The sequence below is a fragment of the Sus scrofa genome, chromosome 9, assembly GCF_054392235.1.
Source record: "Sus scrofa isolate SSC_HxYL_T2T_F1_AM1 chromosome 9, Sscrofa_HxYL_maternal_Yorkshire_Landrace_v2.0, whole genome shotgun sequence".
Taxonomy (NCBI): Eukaryota; Metazoa; Chordata; class Mammalia; order Artiodactyla; family Suidae; genus Sus; species Sus scrofa.
Genome location: NC_139391.1, coordinates 86,504,887 through 86,532,261, shown reverse-complemented (window position 1 = coordinate 86,532,261; position 27,375 = coordinate 86,504,887). Strand labels below are relative to the sequence as shown.

The following is a 27,375-nucleotide window of genomic DNA, read 5'->3' as shown; positions in this document are numbered from 1 at the left end:
GTGGCTGTGGCATAGGCTGGCGGCTGTAGCTCCAATTAGACCCCTAGCCTGGGAACCTCCATGTGCCGTGGGTGCGGCCCTAAAAAGACAAAAGACAGTTTTAAAAAAAAAAAAGAGTACATATTTCGGAAAATGTCACCAAATGATTTAGTAAGCTTGGCGGAAAGGAGAAAGGCATAGGACACTTGAGCTGGGTGTTGAAAAATAAATTAAGATTGGGGGATTAAAGAGATGGTTAAATACTTTTCTAAGAAAAAAGGAACAGAATGAGCAAAGTGTGAATAAAGCTAAGTTTCCAAGGAATGGCAAACATCTCAATTTGGCTGGGATATAAGTGAGGGGTAATGATAGGAAATAGGACTGTGAATTTAGGTTGTAACTAGATAATGAAAGGTTCCCAACAACACAATAGAGACTTAGGTTTTTTTCAATAAAAAATTAGGGAGAAATAGCAATGAGGATTTCAACTATGAGACAGACTCCAAAGGTATTACAGACATAGAACAGATAGAATTGGCAACAGATTGGAAACTAAGCATATAAAAGTTAAAAGAAATCAAATGATATAAAAGTGGAATTTGGGTAACAACTGTAAGAACTCAAGATCTTTAAGCTAAAGGACTTTTAAAATATTTATGGTGATGTGTCTATGTCAAGAGGATTTCAAAAGCATAACCAAAATACCTGACTGATACAAATTTTATTTTTCATGCTAAAATTTTTACAAATTTTATTTTGTCATACACAATTACAAGAGTAACAGTTACAAGTGATTAAAAAAATAGCATTTGGGGGCACTTCTATTCATTTTACCATCATAAGCATGTTTTGTTAGAGGAATAGCAACAATGGTTACAATTACAGAACTGCTCAACTTGGAAATTTAATAAGTATGTTATCATGGAGGCTAATACATAATATAAACCAAGAGTAAGTGCCCAAACATAGTGTCACGCTATATTCCACAATCATAACCATGGGTTAGAATTTACCCAGCAGTGCCATCATTCAAATATTCGACCAAGCAGGTCAAGTCAAAAAGCATCTCAAACCAGAAAGCATTTCAAATCATTTTTCAAACTCTTAATTTATTTCTATGAGGAAATATAAGACAAAACACACAAGACATATCTTGCTGATATTTTATGCCTAAAACAAAATGAAATTATGCACTTTTGAAACTTGGCATTTTTTTGTCTCACACACTAACTCAAAGATGAATAGTGCTTAGAGCATTTAGAATCACCTGACTATAGCTGATACGGTTATCTCCCAGACTTCTAGTTTCTAAAATTCTGGGGGAAGTGGGACAATTTAAACTGTAACAGTCTACAAGGTAGTAATATTACATCTTGGCCATTGGCCCAGTACTAATCCTTTTTGGTTTTTAGTATACAAAATATGCTGAAAACATTTCTCTTAAACACATTTCAATTAATGTAATTAAACAGAAGGCAACAAACTTCCTTCTAGAAGAATTAGATTTAGCTATGAAAAACTTGCCATATATTTGTTAAATTAATTTATGGAATACTTTTTGGGTCAATACAGACCATACTGTATTTTTTAATTTAACGACTGTGCTGAATGTCTGTAAAAAGAACTAAAAACATAACCACATTGGTAGTTTTTCAAAAAATGGAAATTAACATTTTTATCCCTAGAGTAACTATATATATATCGCTTGCTTTTATCCAAATTAAGAATAAATTTCAAAAATCCCCTGTGAAATTTACATTCTAAGCACAAAAATACACAAATATTAGTTCTAACCAGAAATTTCAGCTGACAAGCGAACATTTTTACCTTGAAATACAGATATGGGATAGAGAAGAGAAATTTCTGACTGAAGCATATGGCAAATATATTTTGTTTTCATGTAAAAATAAATTTTTTAAAGAAATAGTGTTTAACAATCTTTTTACCCCATCTTCTCAAACATATTTTTTCCTTAAAATAGTTTAACATCTCATTTAAAATCTGATTTTACAAAAAAGAGAGAGAAAATTAATTACTTTTAGACGTATTTGAGCCAAGCCGTTACTGTTTTCAGATGTTATGAACTAAAAATCATGACATTACGATGAGTAACCTTGGCATACAACCTAATAACTTGAAGTTCAATTCATACTGCTTATCAAAGAAGAATGATATGTATTTGTAATTTAAATTTTTATATCTTTTAAAAAGAAAAAAATTGGAGCCTGGTGGCCCAGTGGGTTAAGGATTAAGGTTACAGTGGTGGCGTGGGTTCAGTCCCTGGCCTGGAACTTCCACATGCCCTGGATGCAACAGAAAAAAACCTTTAAAGGGTAAGTATTAATATTTAAAAAATCAATGATACACATTTTTTGTACTAATGATCTAAAAAATAAGTACTCTAAGACTATTTTTGAAAATACCATCAAAAAAAACCTCAGAATCTTATATATTAAGTACGATATCCAACACATTTTTACATTTAAAATATTTTCAAAAGTTAGAAAGAAAATATGCTAATTGTAAGACCAATGATGCTTGAGTCAGACTTGTTTTGAATCCCTAATCACGTTCAAGCATAATTCTTAACTTCTTTAAAACTTAATTTCCTCAGAGGTGAAATGAGGGGCAATGATAATAACTACCTTAAAGGGCTTTTCTCAGGGATAAGATAATGCACACAAAAGCTTAGTACAGTATATGACACAGTAAGTAACCAGTAAATATTAGCTATACTGAGTAGTGACTTATTTTTGGAGTTAAGCATGTAATAAACTATGTTCTTAAATAAGATGGGGTCATTATATAAAAAACTGTTTATTTTAAAACTTTTTAAAAAACAAGTAAAATGCTATGAGAGGAAGTTGGGAATATGCTCTCCAATTAAACACCCAGAATTATACTGTAATAATGATGAGGCTAAGTAACTCAAAGGATTGATTTAGGCTAAAGTCTGAAGTCTCCTAAGTTATTTTTCTTGTGTTTTGGCAGTCACTTCCTATTTATTTTAACACCAAACTGTGTCATTCCCAAAAAAATTCAGAAGATCTGAGGTTAATTTTATTTCCTTATCATTCATAAATTCTTAGAGAAAATAATTAACTCATTACCTAAATTAAGAAAAAAGGCATAGAAAAAATACACACAATAAAATCAGTCATTTACGTACTATGTGCTACAGTAAAGATGGTTACTTAGACATTTCAAGCAGCTTTAACAGTATCTAATATTTTCATACTATTCTTATTTCAAATCTCAAATCCAATAATCTCTATTATTTATAGTCTACTCTGAAACATATTTTTATCTTTCTTGGAAGGAGTACTAAACTTTAACAGACAAATTAAGCTAGAGATTATGCTCCAAAATATTTTACAAATGTTCATTTGCCATTTAAAGTATTTCAGGTACCAATTTCAATATACTGAAATCTTAGGCCATCATTATTATTCTGATTGCCAGTATTACCTATGTGAATGTTTTCTCTAATTTTTATTCATACTAACCTGAGTCAACAGGGCTTTCCAATGGTTATTATTATTATTATTTTTTGTCTTTTTGCCATTTCTTGGGTCGCTCCCGTGGCACATAGAGGTTCCCAGGCTAGGGGTCGAATCGGAGCTGTAGCCACCGGCCTACGCCACAGCCACAGCAATGCGGGATCTGAGCCGAGTCTGCAACCTACACCACCGCTCACGGCAATGCCAGATCCTTAACCCACTGAGCAAGGCCAGGGACCGAACCCACAACCTCATGGTTCCTAGTCAGATTCGTTAACCACTGGGCCACGACGGGAACTCCTCCAATGGTTATTTTTAAATGACAGAGCACAGATAGGGAAGACAGAATAACTAGGTCTAGCAAATAACTATTTACTAAATATGAGATTTTGAGCAAGTACCTCAACTTCTCCATGCCTCTTCACCCTACCACCATCCTTTTCTGACTCACAGGATATGAGAAATGATTTAAGATAAAAATATCAAAGAGTTCTGAAAAGGGCACAGTGCTATTTATATACATGTCATATCAAAACACATAGGTTTGTTACTATATTAGATGTGGTTATAATGACCAGTCTATTAAAGGTACAATTTAAGAGAAAGTTATTTTTAGAAGTATCAGAAAAAAATCTGTAACCTCTTTACTATGTCCTTTGTATAAGGTCTAAGAGCAGTTTCAAAAAATGTTATCAATAGCTACCCTACACTACATAAGAAATTACACTGGACAATGACCTAAGAAAAGTTAAAGCCTCACCCATTATTTTAAGATTTTTTATTTTTTTAGTGGCTATAAGTTTGCTTCATCTTAATGTGTTTGTGTAGTTTTATTAATTTATAGTCTGCTTTGTTCTAGGCTTGTTCTGGCAGTTACAGAACCATCTCTAAAAGTAGTCACAGTGATCTTTATTTCTCTATTATTGGGATTTTTTTAAAACTTATTTCAAATTCCAGTTTTATTCTGACTTGAACTCTACAGAAAGCAGGTATAATAAAGAGTTTTTAAATCAAAGATGAAGAAAAAAATATTCAAAACTAAGTCATTAAAAGCAAATGGTTCCTTATTTTCCTGACTCTTCGGTAGATACTTTGCATGTACTATAAAAGGATATTAGAGCCACAAGTCAACAGAAAAGTCCATTTAATTTACACTACATAGTTTTCCAAGGTTTAAAGATACAAATCAGGAAAATAAATCAGGACTGATTTTGAAGGAGACATATCTGAAGGATGATCTTGAGGAAATGGGGCATGAGTACAAGGTGCGAACAAAACAAAATATGATAAAAAATTTTTAACATTGTTTGATTTTACACAGAGACAGTGAAATGCTATTATTTTCCAAGTCATTAGCTAACTGAGAAACTAGATGGGTTACTGGTCATGTGTGTAGAAACAGATGTGGAAGTCCCAATATAGGTGATTGTTGAAGCCAAAACAGTAGAAATTTTGAGGCAGCAAAGGGTCTAGATTACTACTCAATAAAAGACATCAAAAGACAGGAGAAGGAGAAAAAAATTAAGATGATATGAAAAGTGCAAAATGAATCTACACATTAGAGAACTGTGTAGTTTCAAGGAAAAGGGGAGTAGTCAAAAAACATAGCAGAAAAAAAAATTACAGATTGTGTTGGACTACAAAGTTCATAAATTTAAAGGGGTGACTTTAGTTCAATAGTAAGGATGGGTGAATTAGCAATGGATTAAGGGAAGTCTAAGTAGTTATTGAAAAAAAAGGAAGTTAGTGCATTTCACCTGTTTAAATATTCACTCAGGAAAATGTAGAGAAAAGGATATGAAAGCTAAGGGCAGACCTGAGTGTGTTTAAAGGCAGAAAGGAGGGCTTCATTAGCTCTAATTAATTAAATAAAGCTTATGTTTTATAGTTCAGAGAGTCAGACTTATTCATAAGTATGTTTCAGACCTAAGTTAGGCACTTTGAGGGGAGAAGGGGTAGGTGGCCTGATTTCTGTCACTAGAAAACAGAAGAAAACTAATCTCAAGCCACTTAACTGTTTTTGGTATCATATTCAGCCCCTACGCTCAGTGCTATGTATTTAAAAGGTACTCAGAACTTGGTAAGTGAAAAGGCAAAAAGCCCAAATGGAAACAGGATTAAAAATATAAAACAGCAAAGTAAGTCAATAATTTACACTTGAAAATAACTTTAAATAAAACCCAAATCAAAAGCAGAAACCTATAAAAATGTTAACTGCTAGATGCATGATATCCACGATGTGCAAAGTGATTAAATTTTTAAAAGCATAATATAGGTTTTATTTTGATATAGCCACCATCATTTAATAACATGATTCCCTGGGTAATTTCTACCAAAGAAGTAATTTCCTCCTCTAAAACATTCATAAAATTGATGACTTGGGTACTTAACAGCTGTGAAAAGTTAAGTGTCTTCACAATTCTTTAGTATGAAAAGCAACATTAAAAAAAAGTGGAGCATCAATATTTTATTTCAAACCTACTTTATGCCTGATCTAATATGTAATTGCAACAATATTCACATTTAGAGGTTTCTGAATTTCATTTTTGTTTAATTTTAATGAGCAACTTACTATATTTTAAATCTGTACCACTTTGACAATTATTAAAGCTATATAAAAGCCATGCACAATTTATTTACAATACTATAAATGCTTAGGTTTTTACACAAAAATTTCACAGAACTATAACTAACATGGAAAAACATGTGAAACATTATTTCGAGGTTTTTAAAAATGTTAGGTACAGAATTATGCAAAGATTATTTTGGTTTATAAATGTTATGCAAGCAAGCACTAGCTTGAAATAAGACTGACAAAAACATGCAAATGAGGACTTCAAATGAACAAATAAGAACATTTAGCTAAAAGCTTAAATATAGTTGAAATACTACCAAGTAGCAATGGGAATTTATAAAACAGGGAAAAAAAAGGTTATTCTTTAAAAGTATTCCATGAATAAGAGGCCCTCATAAGAGTCTATAAAAAGCATTCAGAAATAAAGTTTCTCAAACTATGTTCATCACCAAAATTATGTTTTCAGTAGTGATTAGAGCTATGAATTTCAAATAATTATCTATTGTCCTGTAGAAGTCTAAGTTCGCCCCTTTTGGGGGGAGACCAGGAGAGAAGAGAACCAATCAGTAAATTCAGATTCAAGTAAAGATCCTGGTACAAATATGATGAACACAGAGTGGAGAGTTATGATAATCTACAAGTCCACATACTTTTAGCTACACTCTTAAAGTAGAAGTGTAAACTTTAGGTTGTTCAATTTAAGATCTATCAGGAAGTTAAGTACCTCACCCTACAGAGTTCTGAAAATATCAACAGCTATTTCTTCTTCCCCAGCTGCATCTCTGCTTTTACTGTTGTGGCTGAAGTACATTTAGATATTCAGACTGCCCCAGCTGGTAAGTTGTGTTCCTTCCACAATCAACATACTGGTACCTCTCCTGGGATATCTGTTCCGAATGTCCAAAGTAAGTTGTTGTTACAGTAACTCTAAAAATAAAACAAATGGAGAGAAACACTGAATATTTCTATATAAAAAAGACTTTATATATCAAAATTCTCTCCAGAGAGATATTCTTTAATGACTTAATATTCTGGACATGAGCCTAGTAGGAAATAGTTTGCCACAGACCACAGAAATGCTGGCTGAGCAAGCCCTATCCAAACAGGTGAAAAATATTTTTTTTTCAGAATACCTATCTTTATTTAAAAAACATGTAAGACCACTGCACTCTTAAAAATAATTATACAATTCTCTCATCATATGAAAGGGTTAATCAAAGATCAGCTAATGGCCCAACTACTCCACCTATAACCCACAATGTTTCCATGACTTAGCATAACACCCAATTTGCAAACCAGTAACATTATTTCTCCTATCTTTAATGATTCTTTACCACAGGCAGCAAGGAACTAACTGGGTGCTGAGCTTGTCCTTTTCACTACCAAACTTCTGCCATTTTCCTGAGTTCTTAAAAGGTCCAGGCTATTTAGCAGCCAAGTGATCCTTCACTATTTCTCTGAGCTCCCATTTCCTCATGTGTAAAGTGGAATAATATTTACTTCACCTTAGAGCGTTCTAGTAAGGCTTAATACCAAATGAGCTGGCATTTATAGAGATGTATATGTATGCTCTAAGCCAATGTTATATATCTAATTTTAAACAAAGAATTGCTTTCAAAAAAAAATTTCATACTTACTGCATCATGAGAACTATGTTATGTACTTTGATGGATATCAGTGTACAGAAATCACTGTTAAAGAAAAAAATGTGAATACATGCAAACTATGGCATTATAAATTTAAAATAGTTTAATTACTATTCTTCTTCCTATGTTAACACTAACAAAAATACTATTAAGATATAATAAATAAGCATTTATTAGTTGAGCATTTTCTATACCTCAAATGATAAATATTATCATGACTTCTTATTCTAAAAACATTATGCTGGAGTTCCTGTTGTGGCTCAGCAGTAATGAACCCAACTAGTATCCATGAGGACACAGGTTTGATCCCTGGCCTTGTTCAGTGATCTGGTGATGCCATGAGGTGGTATAGGATCTGGTGATGCCATGAGGTGGTATAGGCTGCAGACATGGCTCAGATCTGGTGATGCCATGAGGTGGTATAGGCTGCAGACATGGCTCAGATCTGGCATTGCTCTGGCTGTGGTGTTGGCTGGCAGCTACAGCTCCGATTCGATCCCCAGTCTGGGAACTTCCATATGCCATGGGTGCGGACCTAAAAAAGACAAAAAATAAATAAATACATAAAAACATGTTTTCATACTATAGCAACTGTAGAGTTGTTTTAACAGGGCTACAAATTACTGCTACTGTTTATTTTTTTGAAATTTTAGTAACCAGTGTGTTACTCAGAAATTCTATATCAGGCTGATATCAAAAGATGATGAAATTTATTACTTTTTTTTTTTTTTTTTTGGTCTTTTTTTGCTTTTTTTCTAGGGCCGCTCCCACGGCATATGGAGATTCCCAGGCTAGGGGTCTAATTGGAGCTGTAGCCACTGGCCTACGCCAGAGCCACAGCAACGCGGGATCCGAGCTGCGTCTGCAACCTACACCATAGCTCATGGCAACGCCGGATCCTCAACCCACTGAGCAAGGCCAGGGATTGAACCCGCAAGCTCATGGTTCCTAGTCGGATTTGTTAACCACTGTGCCATGTTGGGAACTCCCAATTTATTACTATTTTTTACGTAACAAGAATTAATAATCATTTAGATCCAATTTAAAAGCTTCAGAACTTAAAACCAGTAACTGAATATTACTATATCACTAGTATTTTTATTCCTCCTAGACTAAAATAGAAACAAATAAAAGAATGTGAGAATATGGATCTTAAAACATAGTTAATAAAAAAATGAGATTAATTTACTCATTTGATCCTAATTCTGAAAAAAAGAATTATATGTATAGGTATATGAACATTAATGTTACATATCATTAATGTTACATATGTTGAAAAAGGGAGAAGAGAACAGAGATGATCAGAAGCCAGAAGGAATATTCCAAAATGTGGTCTTTTCACTGCTAAGAAGATGGGAAACTAATATTTACACACACATTTATAATTCAATGAGAGAATATAATTAAAAATCAGAACTTACTACATATAACTCATTTCCTCTGCTATGACAGTAGGTACTGTATAATCAATCTGAAAGGCAAAAAATGAAAAGGAACCAATAGAGGATAGGATCAAAACATCCAGTATTTCAGATACGTTTCATAACTTCAAAGAGTTTAGAAATCTGTACCTTTCCATTGATTCTAAGACTTTCTCTTACACATGTATGGGGTACATTTCAAAGTCTAGTTTTTAGGAAATCCTCCATCTCCCTCAGGTTAATATGACATACAAAGCTGAGATTAATTTACTCATTTAACTTCTCAAAAGTATTTGATAAACGAAGCTTACTTGTTTCATATCCAGTGGACCAATTTTGGTTATGTTGTTCAAGCGTGCCTTTCCAATAACTGTTTTTGAAAACTGAACTTGTGCAATGATGTTTTCAACTTCAACAGAATAATAGTTATTATTAGTTATATTCAGTGTATTCTGAAAAAGAAAGGAGGCATAATATGTACAAGTTACCTTAAAATAAGCATAACAACTATGTATTCAAAATTAATAGAGAAAATGACTCCAGCTGTGGCCATGCTCCATTTATTACGTGGAAGAAAAGTATTACCAAAAATGTCAAGGAACATTAAATGAACAAATTACTTGGTTTTATGCATGAGTGCTAAGTATACAATATGCCTACAATGATCACACTTAAAAATGGCTCCAGAAAATGTATAGTACAGGAATATAGAAAAACGAATGTTAGAAAATATATTTGTGGCCTAAGTAAAAATTCAATAAAAATAATTCTAAAATTTCATCTAAATGTTTACTAAATATTAATACATATATGTCTCCACAGACTAAGCTATTTCCTATTCTATTAAATACAAAGGCAATCATTTAAAATATTAAACAGTACTTTAAATAAACTATTTGTTTAAAAGACATTGGTATTTCTAACATATATCAGGAGAGAGTCCCAACAGGTTTTTGTTTTCAGTTTTTTTCTTTTTTGGCTGCCTCTCTGAATATAGAATTCCAGGGCCAGAGATCAGACCTGAGGTGCAGTTGCAACCTCTGCTGCAGCTGAGGCAATGTAGTTAGTATCCTTAACCCACTGTGCTGGGTTGGAGATTGAACTAGTTCAACTGATCGATCAGTTCAATGCCACCGATCACATTGTGCCGTAGCAGAAACTCTCCAACAGGTCATTTTTTAGAAGAAATGGGATAAATTCAAGACTGGCTGGCTGCAAAGAAATGCAGTTGCATCATTTCTATGCTTAAGTAACTGCTGGGGTGAACTTCTACAATTCTAATTTACAACAGTTATCTCAAATTACTTTAGGAAACAGTCAATGAAAATAAGAAAGAAAAATGTTAAATCAAGAAATAACATAAAACATCTAAAAGTCATAGCAAAAGAAATCATCAACAAAATTGACAATATAAACAATAAATCTTGAAGAATTTGCAAGGCAGATAATAATGATTAACATTTGTACAAAGTGCCTTATAAATTGGAAAAAAAAAAGTCAAAGCCTTCCCTGTCGGAAAAAAAAATTAGAGCAAACAACATGAGTAAAGAAATCAGAAGAGTACAATATAAATGGCAAAGAGGAGTTCCTGTCGTGGCTCAGTGGTTAACGAACCTGATCAGCATCTGGGAGGATGCACGTTCGATCCCTGGCTCAGTGGATTAAGGATCCGGCATGGCTGTGAGCTGTGTCACAGATGTAGCTCGGATCCCGTCTTGCTGTGGCTGTGGCATAGGCCTCTGGCTTCAGCTCCGACTGGATCCCTAGCCTGGGAACTTCCATATGCCGTGGGTACAGCCCTAAATAGACCAAAGACAAAAAATAAAATAAAATAAATGGCAAAGAAACATGTAAAATCTCTCAAATTCATTTACAGTCAGAGAAAAGTTGATTTAAGTAAAAATGCAATATTTTTTTATACTCAATAAACTAGTAAAACTTGTAGAAGTGACAGATTTTATTCCAGGCAAGAATATGCACAAAATGATATATTTTTATACTACTGGAAATATGTGAAACATTACAGCAATATTTATTAAAATAAAAATTCTGTATATCCTTTGACCTAGCAACTCTACTTTTGAGTACTCCATAGAAATAAAAACATTAGGCTGTTAAGGACAGTGTTCTTGGTACTAGCAAAAAAACAAAAACAAAAACAAACAAAAATCTTGTAAATAAAGTGAATGCCCATCATAAAAAAGAATGATTGAAAAAATAATATTAAGCCATTACATGGAATAATATGCAGAATGGATTAACTCTAAGCCAGAAAACATGGAGAGATTTCTACAAGGTATTAATAACAAATGAAAAAAATCAAGATGTGTAAAAGTATGTACAAAACATTGCTTTTAAAAATAAATAATGATTTAAGAAAAACAACATGTGAGTTTATGAGTTAATATGAATTTGGAAAAAGATATGGAAAGATACAATATGGGATAAATGAAAAGAAGAGAGAAAATAATCTTAGTGAAAAAGGATTAAAGGAGTTTCTACTGTGACTCAACGGTGTATTGGGAGCACTGGGACACAGGTTGGTTCCCCCTTCCCCAGCACAGTGGCTTAAGGATCCGGTGTTGCTGCAGCTTAGCTCAAAAGTGCTGCTAAGATCTGATCCCTGGCCTAGGAATTCCATATGCCGCAGGGTGGCCAAAAAAGAAAAAAAAAAAAAGATTAAAAAAGTGCTAGCAGGAGTTCCCGTCGTGGCGCAGTGGTTAACGAATCAGATTAGAAACTATGAGGTTGTGGGTTCGGTCCCTGCCCTTGCTTAGTGGGTTAACGATCCGGCGTTGCCGTGAGCTGTGGTGTAGGTTGCAGACGCAGCTCGGATCCCGCGTTGCTGTGGCTCTGGCGTAGGCCTGTGGCTACAGCTCTGATTCGACCCCTAGCCTGGGAACTTCCATATGCCTCGGGAGCGGCTCAAGAAATAGCAAAAAGACAAAAAAAAAAAAAAGTGAAAAAAAAATCAGCAATTTTATGGTCATATTTATGCATTCATTTACATTATTACAGTTTTAAATGTAGAAATTAAAAAAAATTCTATAAGATGGTAGAAATAATTTTTATCTAAATACATAAATAGTTTCATTGATTTGGCTTTTAATACCAACATCAATTTCATTTCCAGACACTATAGAAAAGGATTGTTAACTTAAGGTCAATGTACCTTCTGATACAGACCAAAGAATGGGATTCAGGAGAATCTTGCAGTCCTATACATATGCAAAATAATACTGGTATGTGGTTCTTCTGAAGTGTCAATAGTTTTCACTACAACATTAAAAGAGATCAATGATGCAAAACAGATTGAGAACAAAAATTCTTATGAAAATTAGAACAAGATATATTGGGAGTTAGAAAGAAACAAAAATAAACATAAAAACAAAATAATAAGATAGAATTTGAAATGGAAACATGAAGTTTAAGCACAAAGATATTTTCTGAATAAATATTTATGACAGCAAAACTAAGAATCTATTGGGAAAATGATTGAGTAAATTGTAATACAGCCATGTAAAGAACCTACACACAATCACTTAATATGGAAAAAAGTAGTGAGATCTCAATTAAGAGAGAACGTGCATTTGCATACACTTGCATATGTGTGTATCCTTTATATAAAAAGTCCAATTATGTGTTATTTGTAATATATACACGTATATATACACTGTTAGCAAATATATGTATAGTTGTCCCTGTATCCAAAGAGGACTGGTTCCAAGACCACCTATGACTCTCCCTACTCACATTCACTCAGCCCTCACCTCACCACAGGATACTAAAATCTGGAAATGTTCAAGTCCCTTATGTAAATGACACAGTATTTGCACATAACCTACACACATTCTCCACATACTACAGATTACTTAAAATACCTAATGCAATGTAAATGCTATGTACACAGTTGTAAATACAATGTAAATGGTATGTAAACAGTTTCCAGAACACAGCAAATTCAAGTCTTGCTTTTTTTTTTTTTTTTTTTTTTGGCCACTCCATGGCATATGGAGTTTCCTGGGCCAGGGATAGAATCCGAGCTGGAGATGTAGCCTATGCCACAGCTGCTACAATGCTGGATCCTTAACCCACTGTGCCAGGCCAGGGATTGAACCTGTGTCCCTGCCACTGCAGAGACATGACTGATCCCACTGCATCACAGTGGGAACTGCAACTTTGACTTTTTAAAAAATCTCTGATTTATTTGTTTTTGTTTTTTAGGGCTGCACCTGTGGCATATGTAAGTTCCCAGGCTAGGGGTACAATTGGAACTGGTGGATACAGAGGGCAGACTAGTAATATACTAATAGTTAGGTCTAGGTAGACATGAAAATATACATTACAGTATTTTTCAAATGTCTTATAACGATAAATATTTTCACAAATAGACAAAAAATACTACTGATAAAGTATAAGTAGTACTACTTCATTTTAAGGGACAAAAGCAACATTACATAATTCCATTTTTCAAAATATTGATAGAAAACCAGCAGAAATCTCAGCCTTTTATCTCACTGTCATCCAGTTAAGCCTAGTGTTTATCTATATAATAAACCTATTTCTTATTTAATGTTCTCATTTTCTCAATTTAGTTAGGTACTAGTATCCCAAAATATAGGAATTCCTGAATAGTTTTTTAAAATAAAGATACTGTTATTTAAACATACTTTCTGGTATCTAAAAGGGAACAGCACATGGATTTCATTATCTTTCATTATAAATTTACAGGATTTCATCTGAAACAGGCTCTGGAAGTTGGCCAAAAATATTCAGCCATCGTTTTAAACACTGTACAAAAAAGGAAAATACAATCTTTGTTCCAAAAGGCTGTTCAAGTGGGGAAAAAAACCCAACAATTCCCTAGTCATATGAAATGCTTTATAAAATTAGTATTGTGTTATACTTTTGCACATATATATTCACAGATACAATTGTTGGATTTTCTCTTTTTTCAAGCCCTTACTTAGATTGACATCTTTGACAGTAAGCAATGAGCATAAATGGATCCATGGAAGTTCCTTTTTTGTTGTACTTGTTAAGTAGTTCCACTTTAACACACATTCCATTTCACTCCCTGACCCTCCAAAGCCTTCTTCCTCAAAGGCAACACCATAGGCATCTCTACCGCAACCTAAAGGTACCAAACATCTCTTTGAGGAACTTAAGTCCAATATCACTTTTCTAAACACATCACCGCCACAAATATGTACCTTAAGACATGAATCAATATATGTCTTTTAACAATACAGTGGTTTGCAAATCATGTTTTTTTTTTTAAACAAATGTTAACGTGTAAAATAGGTATAGGATTTTCTCTGAGTTTTTGTTTGTGTTCAGATGCAGGAAGGCTGCAGGGTCCTAAAAAAAAATCACTGTCCTGGTACACACAGAGGCTATTTTCACACATACTAATTTATAAGAGAAATCAAATAAGTTACTTGTTCTTTACATTTAAAGATAAATGAATACAGTACTAACTGTAAAGCATTTCATGACAAGGGAACTGTTGGATTTTTTTTCCCACTTAGCAAAAATTGTGTTTCACAAGATACAAGGAAATGAAAATATTACATTTAAACATCTATTGAATCAACTACGTTAGTATCTTGCTAGAAGCTATTCAGAGTCAAATACTGAAAAGTAAATAGATGGTAAATACTTTTTTTTTTACAGTAATTAATTGTTTTGTCTATTTTACCTTCCTAAAGGCATCTTCAAATGCTAAATGATTTTGTATACACAGGATTGCCAATATTTATTATTTGCCACTTTTAGCAGAATCATAAATGACAGAGAAGGTCAATATAACAGACATACACAAAGAAAACAGTACTGATATCTAACGTTAAATAATCTCTCAATAAGGACAAAGGTATTGCTTAACATGATAAAGGAATGAGGTCAAATATTTTTAATACAACTATGTACTTACTGTGATATTTAAATATATTGTACGCTTCTGAACATCATAACTGACGTATGCTGATTTTACGCCAATGTATTTCACGTCGATAGAGCGAGGGAAAAGGAAAAACACAGCCAATCCAGAAAGAAGCAGACAGACAAACACAGAAGCCATCACATACAGTTTTCTGCAAAGGAAAATGGAATATTTAAACATAATTCATCAAAAATTACATAACAAAACACTTACTAGAGAAGACATTTTTGATTTGAATTTTGCCCCTATATATTATGCCAGCAGGAAAAGATGTATGATTTTACCACCTTTTTACATTATAACGGTATTAAAAATGATTAAATTTCAATCTATTAAGTGTTAAAATGTCCTCCTTCAAAGACATATTTACCATTTTGGAGACTAGGATTTCAGATTTTTTACAGATAGAACCTTTACTGCAGTGATTCCCAAACTAGGCTTTTCATTAGAATCCAGCTGGGAAACTTTATACAAATATAAATTTCAAGACTCCCTGACGAATTCACTGAAGCAGAATTTTCACATGTGAGTTTTGCCATCACATGATTCTCTAAAGTGACTGCTCATCAGAACCACCTGTGAACCCCTTAAAAATGTAAAGACATAACCTTATCAATCTAAGATAGCCCTTTTGAGTCTCCTCATCCCAAAGTATTTACATACTCCATTTTAAAAACATTGTTTACATTCATCAAGTATGCTCTGAAGATGTTGTTAAACTGTTTCTTTAAAATCAAGAAAAGGGAATAATATAGAGTTCCCTTATGGCACAGGGGGTTAAGGACCTGGTGTTGGCTCGGGTTGCAGATCCAGTCACTTGCCTGGGAACTTTCACATGTCATGGGGAAGGCCAAAAAAAAAAAAAAACCAGAAAAGGGATAATATTATGCAGGGATAAGACCAAAAAAAAAAAAAGCCTCCTGTGACATTGCTATTCTAACTCCCCCTGAAATGTTTCTTTCATTTCTCACTCTTAACAAAGAGAAGGAAATACTTAGCATCCATAGATGAAAACTACCTCCTATCTTCGATTTACCCTCTAAACTAGAGTTTCAAGACACTGCAGTCAGCCCTCCATTATTTGCATGTTTTGAATCCCTGGATTCAACCAACCACATATTGAAATTTCCTTCTATGGTTGGTTGAATCCACAGATTTGAGACCTCAGATGTGGAGTCGACTGTACTATGCCATTTTACAAAAGAGACTTGAATGAATACCAGTGGATTTTGGTACATGCCAAGGCTCCTGGAATCAATCTCCGCACTGATACTAAGGGACAACATTATTTCTTGGTTTCTCCAATAAATAGCACTCTGCTCAAAGCCCACAGCACCCTTTTTTTGGTTTGTACTTCTTTTCTTTAAATGAGAGTTTCAACATTTATTTCAGGTTCTCTTTTTTTCTTTTTTGCCACACCCATGGCATGTGGAAGCTCCTAGGCTGCAGACTGCTGCTTTGACTCTTATCACTCTAATTTTATCTCTATCACTCTGGCAATACCCTCCTGAATACTCCACCCAACATCCTATGCATTATGAGATTTTCTACACTCATTGATGGAAACAACTTTCCTGGCCCTGTGTAAGCTCTGAGGACCATTCCCTTTGCTCCTTTCAGACAGCTCTTTCTCTAGCTTCAGGTACTTTCTCCATGCATTCACACTTATCAGTATCCAGCTTAACATCAGAGGAGCACCCTCTGTAACCCTCTACTTTTGGAAATCTGCCCTGATAACTCTAGCCATCTTGTCCTCCTGGATCCCTAGCACCATTTACTTCTTAATTCAGGAAGACTGCTAAGCTCTGCCTGGGTTCTTTTCTATGGGCTACACCCTGAAACCTTTCTCTGGACAGTAAGCGGGTGAAATTATAAGGCTCACTTCTTTTGTTTATCCCTCCACAGGGATATCTGTCCTGAGCTGCTTGATGTTCACTGATTGAAAATAACATTTCACTATTTTGTATTTGCATAATTTTGTGGTTGTTTCATGCGAGTGGATCATTCCAGTCCTTGCGATTCCCATCTTGGTCAGAAGTGGAAAATACAATTTATTTGATTTTGTAGTTTTAAGTCTTTGTTCTGATGCTAAAAATCTTGTTCACTAATGGCATTTACACAGCTATTTATTTACTGTATGTACAAAAATTTCTAAATTATACCAAAATTACTACTAGTAATGCAACTATTGAGTGCAGTTTAAAATACCATTTTAGTTTTTTTTTTTTTTCCCATTTAGAACGTATCTTCCTAGACACTGACAGTCAAAATACAATGTTTTTAAGTCACTTAAAGTAAGTCTTTGATGTGTGGTTATGTTATCAACTTGATATACAGTTAGAATCATCTGTTTCAGTTTGTTCCAATTTTTAGGAACTGCTTTTTTTTTTAACTTTTGATACAATCTTTTAAGTTGTATTTTAAACAACTACATGATCTAAAGTCTAAACAAGAGAAAAATATATATGTGCTCACAGAGATCTCACTTGCTTACCTGTTCTCTCTTCAAAGTCCTTTCACAAACTCTGAGGGTAATCAATTTTGTTAGTCTTTGGTTTATCATTCTATTTTCTGTGTGTGTATATGCATGTGTGTGTTTTCAAATAAAAATGTGCTGTGGATATCACAGTGTAGTAAAATAAAGAGTCCTTCCTCATTTCATTTTATCATATGGATAGAGCATTACTTCTACCAGTCATCTACTACTGGCCATTTCAAACATTTCTTGTTTTTGCTAATACAAACACTGCCACTGTGAATAACTTGTGCAAATGCCATTTACTACTGCATTCTAAGGACAGTAATCCTTAGAAATAAATTTTCCAAAGTAGAATTCCTGAGCCAAAGGGTAAATGCATGTGTAATCTTAATAGATAAGGCCAAATTTTCCCGTCTGTATCAAGGCACAAGGGTGCTTATTTTCACACAGTACTGCCAACAACATATACTGTCAAAATTTTGGACTTTTGTTCATCTGATACATAAGAAATTTGAGAAAAAAGAATGTGTACATGTATGTGTAACAGGTCACCTTTCTGTACAGTAGAAAATTGAAAGAACACTGTAAACCAGCTACAATGGAAAAAATAAAAATCATTATAAAAGAAATGGTATCTCAACGTTGTTGTAATTTGCATTTCTCTTAGGAGCAAGACTGAACATCTTTTCATATGTTTAACGGATATTTGCTTTTCTTCTTTTTGAATTGTCTGTTCATAGCCCTTACCTTTTGTTTGGTTAGGCTTTTTCTTTCTCCAAACCATGAAACTCTACAGGAAGGATATTGGATTTTTGTGATAATAATTTGTAGACATCACATCCCAGTTTGCTCTTTGTTTTTTTGGCTTGAAAAGCAAACATTTGTTTCTCATGGCTCTCTAGGCTGGAAATACAAGATGAGCATGCCTATATGCCAGGTTCTGGGAAGGGCACTCTTTCTGGCCTACAGCTGCTGGCTGCCTTCTCCTTATATCTTCACATGGTCCTGGCTCCTTGTATTCTGTGATTTCCATTTTTTTTGTTTTCATCTTGTAAAAGTTAATTTACACTTTTACTAATTTTTTATTTTATTCAAATTTATTAATCTTTTCTTTCATTACTGGATTCTAGATCATAGGAAAGTTGTTCTCCTCTCAGGTTATAAAGAAATTAACCCTAATTTCTTTCAAATTCAGAACTGTCTATACATTATGTAATAGTCAGACTATTTATAAAATCTTGGGTTAGTTTTCATTCCATTCAAGACTTAGATATGCTGCTCTATTGCATATTTGTTTGAAGCAATGTGGTCAAGAAATAACATGCCAATCTGATTTTCTATCCTTTATAAATTCATTGATCCTTTGCCTGGGTGCTCAAAAAGGCTTTTCGGCTATTTATTTTTACAAGTTCAGAAATTTCACTAGGATGGGTTATTTTCAAAATTATGGTGTATCTTTGAAATGTGCAGATTCACATGTTGTTTTACTTCAGGGAAGTGATCTTGAATTACATGTTAACTATTTGTTCAGTTTGCCTCCTGAGATTTTCTTCACAGACTTGAATTACATTCATGCTCAATCTCTTTGCCTTGTGTTTTATTACCTTTCTCTCTTAAGTACTTTTCATTAACTTGTTTGTGTTTGTGTGTGTGTACTCATGGGATGTATGGTTTCATTTCCTCCTTTGTATCCTCTATTTCTTTAATTGCACTTTCCAAGGTATCACTTTGCACTGTGTTCTTCCAGTTTTGCCTTCATTTCTGAAATTATTTTTTTCTAATTCTTTCCAGGGGCCTGTAGACTGTCTTTCTAGTTTTTGGTCATCTCACTTCCAAGCTCCTCAATTTCTGACTTATGTTATGCTATCGTAATGTCTACAGTTTACTTAATCTCTTTTAACATTAGGTATTAAGTTAAAGCTTTCATCTACTGTTCCAATAACGCTTCATCATCTGTTAGCATTTTGTTCAGTTCATTTTCATCTTGGTAAAATTTTACTATCTTTGTGATAATGCTTGATAATAATCCCCTCCTTTTTTGGCCCATGTTTAAATGAGATGCATTTTGGTACTCTGAAGAAAAGCTGCCATTTTAGGTGGTCAGGATGGGCCAGGATTTTTTTCCTAGCTTCACTGCTCAAGAACTCCACGCTATGTTGTTACATAAAGGATTAAAACAGATGGTCTGCATGTATATCCACTTATCTTCTGAGATTATCTCTCTACTGAACCTTTTCTCTCTTTTATACCTATTCTTGCCCTACAGAACCTGGATTCCACCCCCAGCACTTTTTCCCTTTAGGTTGTATCTGTCCTTTTGTAGGAGTTTTTGATGTCTTAAGATGATCTGGTTCCTTCAGATATTCTTGAGGCCTTTCTGCACTCTCTCCAAGCTAGAGTTTGTAGTCTTCCCATTTCCAGAGATTATTCTTAGGGGTATTCACTGAAAGTCCTCTGAGTGGGGGCCTCTTCTTCTGGGGTAAAGAATTTACATTGTGTAAGGGCTCTTAGGCTTCCCTTTACAACTTCCACACAGCTGCTAAGCATGTTTGGGTCCTTACGCAATCATGATTTTCATGATTTGAATACCCATATTTATTTTGAATTTAGTGGGAATACCTTAACACCCATTCTTAATGAAAATGTTGTTTCTGTCTTTCCTAACTGCTATTTTAGGTCTGTTTTAAGAATAGATTTGAGAAGACTTAGATACTATGCTGCTTTCAAGAACTTACCCAATCAGGAATCCTTTTTTGTTTTTTTATGACATAAAGCATATGAGGCATTACTCAACAACCTGACAGTACTTTTTTCTTTTTAACAGTTTTAACTAAAGTATTTATTTATACATAATTTGAAAGGTAAGAAACATTAAAACAATTGCCACTTTCTTATAATCACTTACGTTCTTCTTGGTCTTAATCTTTGATCACTGTATGGAATCAATGCTACCAGTTGGTTTTCTTGTCCTAAAAGTAAAAGAAGTAGATTTGGAAAGTTATTAACATAATTAATTAAACACATAGTGACTCCTCATCAAAATCCGGTATGGAAAGACCAGAATAACATCTGGCCCTCATCTCATTCCTTTAATAAACTGCTCTCGAAATCTTCAAAAATTATCAGTAGCAATTGAATTCCAAAGCAGATACTCTTTTTTTCACACCTAGATTTCTACCTAGTCAAAATATTATAAAGAAGGAGAAAAAGCAATACTTTCTGGAGTTCCCATTGTGAGGTAGAGAGTTACAAACCTGATTAGTATCCATGAGGATGCAGGTTCTATCCCTGGCCTCACTCAGTGGGTTAAGGATTTGGTGTTGCCGTGAGCTGTGGTGTAGGTTGCAGATGCAGCTCGGATCCCGTGTTGCTGTGGCTCTGGCAGAAACCAGCATCTGCAGCTGATTCGACCCCTAACCTGGGAACTTTCATAAGGCTTGCAAGTGTGGCCCTAAAAAGCCAACAAAAAACAAAAAGCAAAATGGAGTAATTCCTTCTCTACTGAGAAAAACATCTAAAAAGTCCCAGCTTTCAGAAGATCTGAATTTACCAAGCATTCCTTCATACTCCCTCTCTAATTTTCTATTCCCCACAGGTTTCCATTAAGACTTTAATTTGGTTATAGGAATCAGAGCAGAAGAAACATACTGCTGCCCCTGTGTCCTGAAACCCTTAAAACTATAGAGGTCCTCACACTCTCCCTCTTGAAAACCAAAACTGACACATATTAAGGCTCATGCTTTAGGAACCCCTATTTATACATAGCTTCCAGGACTCTTTCAGGTCACACCCCTCTCCACACTTAGTCCCTTCAAAATCCAACATTTATAACTTGAGTTGAACATTATATGCTTTAATAGATAAGGGAATTTTTAAATACAAATTTTCTAGTCTTACCATAACTTGGCTCTTTGTGTTAACTATTAAAGCACCACAGTCAAATTCTCTTTAAAGCTTTCTGTAATACTTCTCTTATTCCTCCCTGCCCCCTCCACAAGTCTCCCCTTATCTATACTCCCACTACCCACATATAAGTATATAAATATATACCATTTGTATATGTGTATGTGTTTACATATCCTATCTTGTTTGGTGGTATTCATCTGTCTGAACTACATCTGGTTAAAACCAACCCTTTAGCCACTATGCCTATGTCCACACAGCTAAAAGCAGAGAGAGAAAAACAAAACCAGTAGGCTCAACGATCTCATTTTAGAGCACCAATCTCAAGTGCCTTTTAATGATGCCAACACTCACACTATATTTCCCTAGTTCACACTCTCAATCTGACTCTCTCAAACTATAACTTCATAATGTCCACTCTCTTTTCCTTTCTTTTTCTTTTATTTAGGGGCACACCCACGGCATATGGAAGTTCTCAAGCTGGGGTCAAGAGTCAGAGCTACAGCTGCTGGCCTACACCACAGCCACAGCAATGCAGGATCCGAGCTGCGTCTGTGACCAACACCACAGATCATGGCAATGCCGGAGCCTTAACCCACTGAGCGAGGCCACGGATCAAACCTGCAACTTCATGGTTACTAGTGGAATAGGTTTCTGCTGTGTCAGAACGGGAACTCCCACTTTCTTTTCAAATGCCCATTATCTTCACCCCATTGTTACTCTTAGCTCACCATATAGCAAAGGGAAGAAAACTTACACAATCTCCACCTGCTTCTGTATCCACACCTTCCCTTCTATCACTAGGAGTGAATTGTCTGTGCTCCTCTTTAATAGCAGCCCCCTGCACTTGTGCACTGAATCTAATAATTCCCCTCTGTTGTCCGCACTATCAAATTTTTCTCTATGCATCATTCTCACTATCATACAAACATATTATTCATTCCATCTTCAAAAAATTCTTCTTCTGACCTTATAAGTTGCTCTAGCTACCACTTGCCTTCTCTCATTTTCTATACAGCAAAGTTCCTCAAAAAAGCTATTCTTATCACTATATAACTTTGCTCTTCCTACGCGCTCCTAATCCTACTCTATACAGGCTATACATTTTTTTGCAGGCTACCAAAACTCCCTTTTTAATGGTCTCCAATGGCTTCTAAATTCACCAAGTCTCCACACTGCCTGATCCATTAGGATCTAATATAGCTGATCAATCTCTCCTCCACCAAGGACTACATTTTCTTCATTTATTTTCTAGGACACCACAGACAATGGGATTTGCTACTTCTATTGTGACTGCTCTTTTTAGTGTCCTTTGCCAATTCTCATGTCATTGACCTTGAAGTGTTGCCATGCCCCAAGGGTCCGTGCTAGAGTTTCTTCTGTCTTCTGTTCATACTGATAAACCTACTATTCTCAACAACTTGTTTTTTGGTTTTTTTTTTTAGGGCCACACCTGTGGCATATGGAAGTTCCCAGGCTAGGGGTCGAATTGAAGCTGTAGATGCCAGCCTGCACCACAGCCACAGCAACTTGGGATCTGAACCACGTCTGCGACCTCCATCACAACTCACAGCAAAGTGGGATCCCTGACCCACCGAGCCAGGGATCAAATCCACATTCTCATGGATACTAGCTGGATTCTTTTCCACTGTGCCACAATGGGAACTCCCTCAACCAACTCAGTTTTAAACAGCATTTAACACTGATGACTCTAGCCTAAGCCTTGTATTTGAATTTCGGGCCCTTCTTATAACTAATGTCCTACTGAGCATATCCACTGAGAAGTCAAATACACATCTCCAAACTTAGCACATCTAAAACTGAGCTCCTGATTTCTCCCCTGAGACATACACTCAAACCTTCCTTTCTTCCTCTTAATAAGTAGCTACCTCTTTTTTCCAGCTGCTCAGACAAAAACATCCTTGAAATCACCCTTGATCCTACTATACACAATGCACATCTAGGCTGCCAAAAATATCTACTGGCTATAGCTCGAAAACATATCCAGATTGCTAAAATAGGACTTGACCCCCTCTCCATCCCCAGCCTGGTGCATTAATAGCTTCCACTACAATAATCCTTTTATTCTACTACCTCTGAAAAAATAAAACTTTATACTGTCAGTCTGTCCTCCCATCAGGGTCTCCCCAGGGTCAAATATCAACTTTTACTAACCAGAAAATGAGCATAGCACAAGGTACTTTTATTATTTCTACTTATTGCCATTGCTACTAAGGTAGCCTATAAACAGCACATGGGAATTACTCACTACTAATTTCCCCTATGACATGCCACAAATTGATTTTTTTTTTTCCTATATGGCTCATCTTCATATGCCATTCCTCCTCACATAGTTCTTTTAAAAAATAACTAATTAGCACATGACCAGCTTAGTAACAAATTAAAAATATCAGGTCACCTCATTACTTGTATTGTTTCTAACATCCAATAAAACAAAGCAACTGTGATATGACCTCTATTGATGTCAAATAGGATGAAAAGAGGTGTTGCAAGTCAGCTATAATTAAAGGTGGGAAAGAAAAAATAATGTAGGTAGAGAGGTGGTTTTCATTATTGCTTTAGGAACCTCAATTTATATCTCTGTTTCTTTGTGTTTTTTGACTGAAGATAACCGATGCGAAGTTTTGATTTCAATTCTAAGAGTCTTTTAAAACATAAAGGGTTGTGCTTAAACCCCCTGGTTTCATAGTACTTGTGCAAATGCTGGTATCATTCTTAAAAGGAAAAACTGTGCAATAACACATACCTCTAGGAATTCTTCCTGTTCCTTGACAAGTGGGGCAAGTGACACTATCTCTTCCTGTAAATTCCACATATGGAAACTGAGAAACATCTCCATTTCTTCCATCTTCATTATGGACTTCACTATTGACTAATCCATTTCTCATATTTTCAGTTGATGTGACTGCATCATAAGCATCTTCTTTATTCGAATGCAGAGGCAAATGAGAAAAAGACTTTCCCATGTCTAAGAAAAAGAAAAATCTTATAGTAAACTACAGTAAAACAGTATAGTCAAGAATATGGAGTTCCCACTGTGGCTCAGTGGTAAAGAACCCGACAATGAGGACTCAAGTTTGATCCCTGACCTTGCTCAGTCGGTTAAGTTTCCAGTGTTGCTCTCAGCTATGGTGTAGGTTACAGACACAGTTTGGATCTGGCGTTGCTGTGGCTGTATCATAGGCTGGCAGCTGCAGCTCTGACTTGTCCCCCTAGCCTGGGAACTTCCATATACTGCAGAAGCGGTCCTAAAAAAACAACAAACAAACAAACAAAAAGCCACTCAAGAAAATTACAGGATATTTATATTAGTCAAAGTAATTTAGAACAACCTTCAAGGGAATGTTTAAACCACTATTTGGATCAGAATTACATTCAATCAAAGTAATATCTGAAATAAGAGAGCCATTTATTAGAGTTCAGTAGTATTTTTCTAACAAAATGAAAAGACATCACATCAGATTTGTGATGAGAATGGGCTTTCAAAGAATATTAAATACTAAATATTAATCTGACAAAAGCCTACACTAGTTCTCTGACTAGAAATACATGGACTTCACTCAGAATAAAACAAAAACACATTCTGTGTTTCTAAATGAAGGCAAAAGTTGCTTTGGGTAGACTGCAGTTAGTTATCACCAGGTAATATCAAAGTAGTAGTTTTCATACCCCCATGTGATAAATAAAATCCACAAACTTTCTCATCTTCACATTTCTTGCTTTAAACATTTAAATACTTGCACACAAACTCGAAAAACAAAACGTTCATGTTTTTCTTTCAATAGTTAGTGAAGTTAAAATTATGAAATTAATATTCCAAAATATTGACTATAATTCATCAAAAATACATGGGGAAATTAAATATCAATTTAAAGCCAAATAAAAATAAGTAATTAGTGCTAGTACCTATATCAAAATAACCTCAGCGGGTAGGTAATATAATAACATTGCAGTTAAGGTCATACAATTTTAAGGATAAAACGAACTTAAAAAGTCATACATTCTATCTATTGATATTCTTAGAGCAAAGTAACAAAGGGAGAAAGCTGAATTTAAAAATAATCCATTCCTTCTTTTTCTTAATTTGAACATATACTTTTATCAGTTTCTAAAAACAGATTATTAAAGTCATTCACATAAAAAGATATTTCTTTTAAAAGTTCTCATTGATTTTAATAAGGAAAACTGGCATTCAAAATAATTCAATTTATCTTATGCTGCAAAGAAAAGTTTGCTTTTTAAAAATGGCATTCGGGGAGAGGTTAAGGATCTGGTGTTGTCACTGCAGAGGCTTGGGTTCGAACCCTGATCCTGGAACTTCCACAAGCCACAGCTGCAGCCAAAAACAAAACAAAACAAAAAACCCCATCCGTGTGCTGGAGTTACTCAAACATTGTGTCAATAGCAAGATAAAAAACTAAACAAAATTTCAGAATGATGAATAAAGATGCCTATTTTCACCATTAAAAAAATCTATGTACACTGATTATTATGTTCAAAAACATAAACGATTTATAACTTCTAAAAATGCACTATTTTCTCTTGATTTGGCTCAAAGAAATGAAATCCAGGCCAAACCAATACTTGCCAATCACAGGTGGCTCACGGGCAAATTAACATCACCGTCTCCACACACTTTGACCTTGGAGCCTGTATGGAATATTAGATGAGTTGGGATCGGGCCTTAGCAGCCAGGGCCTCAGAGGCACCCTTTCTGGGATCTCAGTTAACACAACAGAGGTATAAGGTGCCTCCCACTGGAATGTCTTAAGGGGAAAAGACAAAGAAGGCAAAACCAAGTGGCTCTCAGTCTGGGCCTCTTTTCCACTCTTATGTAACAGTTGCCTTGATAGAGTCAGCCTCTGACTGGTGTTTGCATCATCAAGGCTAAAGGACAAGTTGCAGACTGTGAGGTACTGGGGCATCCTTGTCCTCTCCACCGGATTTTCCTCAGAGCACTTCAACCACTTTTATTTCTGGAGATTCCTTTAGTTTATAAAGAGGTGCTGGGACCGTTCCTCTTCCCTGTGTTCGATGTTTTTATCAAAATCCTTTAATTTACTCAAAATCAACACGGATCTCAGACTCCTTACGGAGAGGGGAAAAAAACCTGTATAGGACTCCATCCAATTTAAATGGGTCATGATCTGAGCGAGAGAAGTCGGCGCCTTTTAAAAACTACATAAACAAAACTCAGGACGCAGCCTGCCTACTCTAGGAAAGGTTAAAGTTGAAACACCGGCAGCGAGTAAAGAAAACTCAAGGAGAGAAAACCCGGGGCCACCTGGGCGCTCAACGTACGGAGACCCGGAAACTACCCTGTGTGCCAGGCTTGGGCCGAAGCCTGGAGCCCCTTGGCAGGAGGCTGGGCCCGGGTGAGAGAAGGTGACACACCTCCACTGCCCAGCCCAAAGCGCCTCCCTGGTCGCCGGGCGGGCCCAGCTCCCTGGCAGCCTCCCCTCCTCCATCTCCTCGTAGGGCTCGGCTCTTCCCAGGGCGCCCGCTCGGCCCTGTTCCAGAAGGGGACTTGGGGGCTGCGCGTCCTGGGTCGCTCACCGGCACGCGGAGTGCTGCGCAGTCCCGAGCTGCTCCGGCGCGGACAGGCCCGAGGAAAGGGTCACGAAGTCCGCAGTCCCGGGTGCTGGGGCTGGAGTCAGCGGCCTGCAGCGCTGGGCCGCCGCAGGGTAGGGGTGGGGGAGGGGCGGCACAACAACAGCTTAAGCCGAGGCCCAGCGCTGCTGCGACCTGCTCCCGCGCCTGCGCAGAGCGCTCCCGGAGCAGGGGGGTGTAGCCCGGAAGCGTGCGTCACGTTTGCGTCCATTCTCCGCCTTTCTACAGCGCTGAAGGCCTGGTGCTGTGCTCGATCGGTCTACCTGTTTCGTTACCTTGGTCTCCTAAGACTTAGAG

The 27,375-nt window shown here is 35.7% G+C and overlaps 2 protein-coding genes across 3 annotated transcripts in view; one reads left to right on the top strand and one right to left on the bottom strand.

Moving 5' to 3' along the window:
* Positions 1-681: 681 nt before the first annotated feature.
* Positions 682-27,160, bottom strand: TMEM106B (transmembrane protein 106B). Of its 2 annotated transcripts, none has more exons than XM_021102434.2 (8): positions 26,863-27,160; positions 24,215-24,436; positions 20,450-20,513; positions 15,057-15,216; positions 9,433-9,573; positions 9,122-9,171; positions 7,692-7,745; positions 682-6,981 (listed from the first exon to the last, which is right to left on the bottom strand). In XM_021102434.2, the coding sequence occupies exons 2-8, from the start codon at positions 24,432-24,434 to the stop codon at positions 6,843-6,845; spliced, it is 828 nt and encodes a 275-aa protein (XP_020958093.1). In that variant the 5' UTR covers positions 24,435-24,436; positions 26,863-27,160; the 3' UTR covers positions 682-6,842. The 2 variants fall into 2 exon arrangements, with proteins under 2 accessions (XP_020958093.1, XP_003130224.1); XM_003130176.5 differs by having other exon boundaries at positions 27,025-27,160.
* Positions 26,135-27,375, top strand: part of LOC146400019 (uncharacterized) — a 57,966-nt gene continuing 56,725 nt past the window's right edge. The window contains exons 1-2 of the mRNA XM_084978598.1: positions 26,135-26,208; positions 26,723-27,375. Of these exons, the coding sequence (XP_084834724.1) occupies positions 26,135-26,208; positions 26,723-27,375 (727 nt within the window). The remainder of the gene's footprint in view (positions 26,209-26,722) is intronic.

What these genes read in the sequence shown, in the direction of transcription:
- TMEM106B (XM_021102434.2), bottom strand. Translation starts at nt 24,434, where the DNA reads ATGGGAAAGTCTTTTTCTCATTTGCCTCTGCATTCGAATAAAGAAGAT. An exon ending in AGATTAAGACCAAGAAGAAC is followed by an intron (nt 15,217 to 20,449) that starts GTAAGTGATTAT and finishes TTTCCTTTGCAG; the next exon opens with AAAACTGTATGTGATGGCTT. An exon ending in AACATAGTTCTCATGATGCA is followed by an intron (nt 6,982 to 7,691) that starts GTAAGTATGAAA and finishes TTTTATTTTTAG; the next exon opens with AGTTACTGTAACAACAACTT.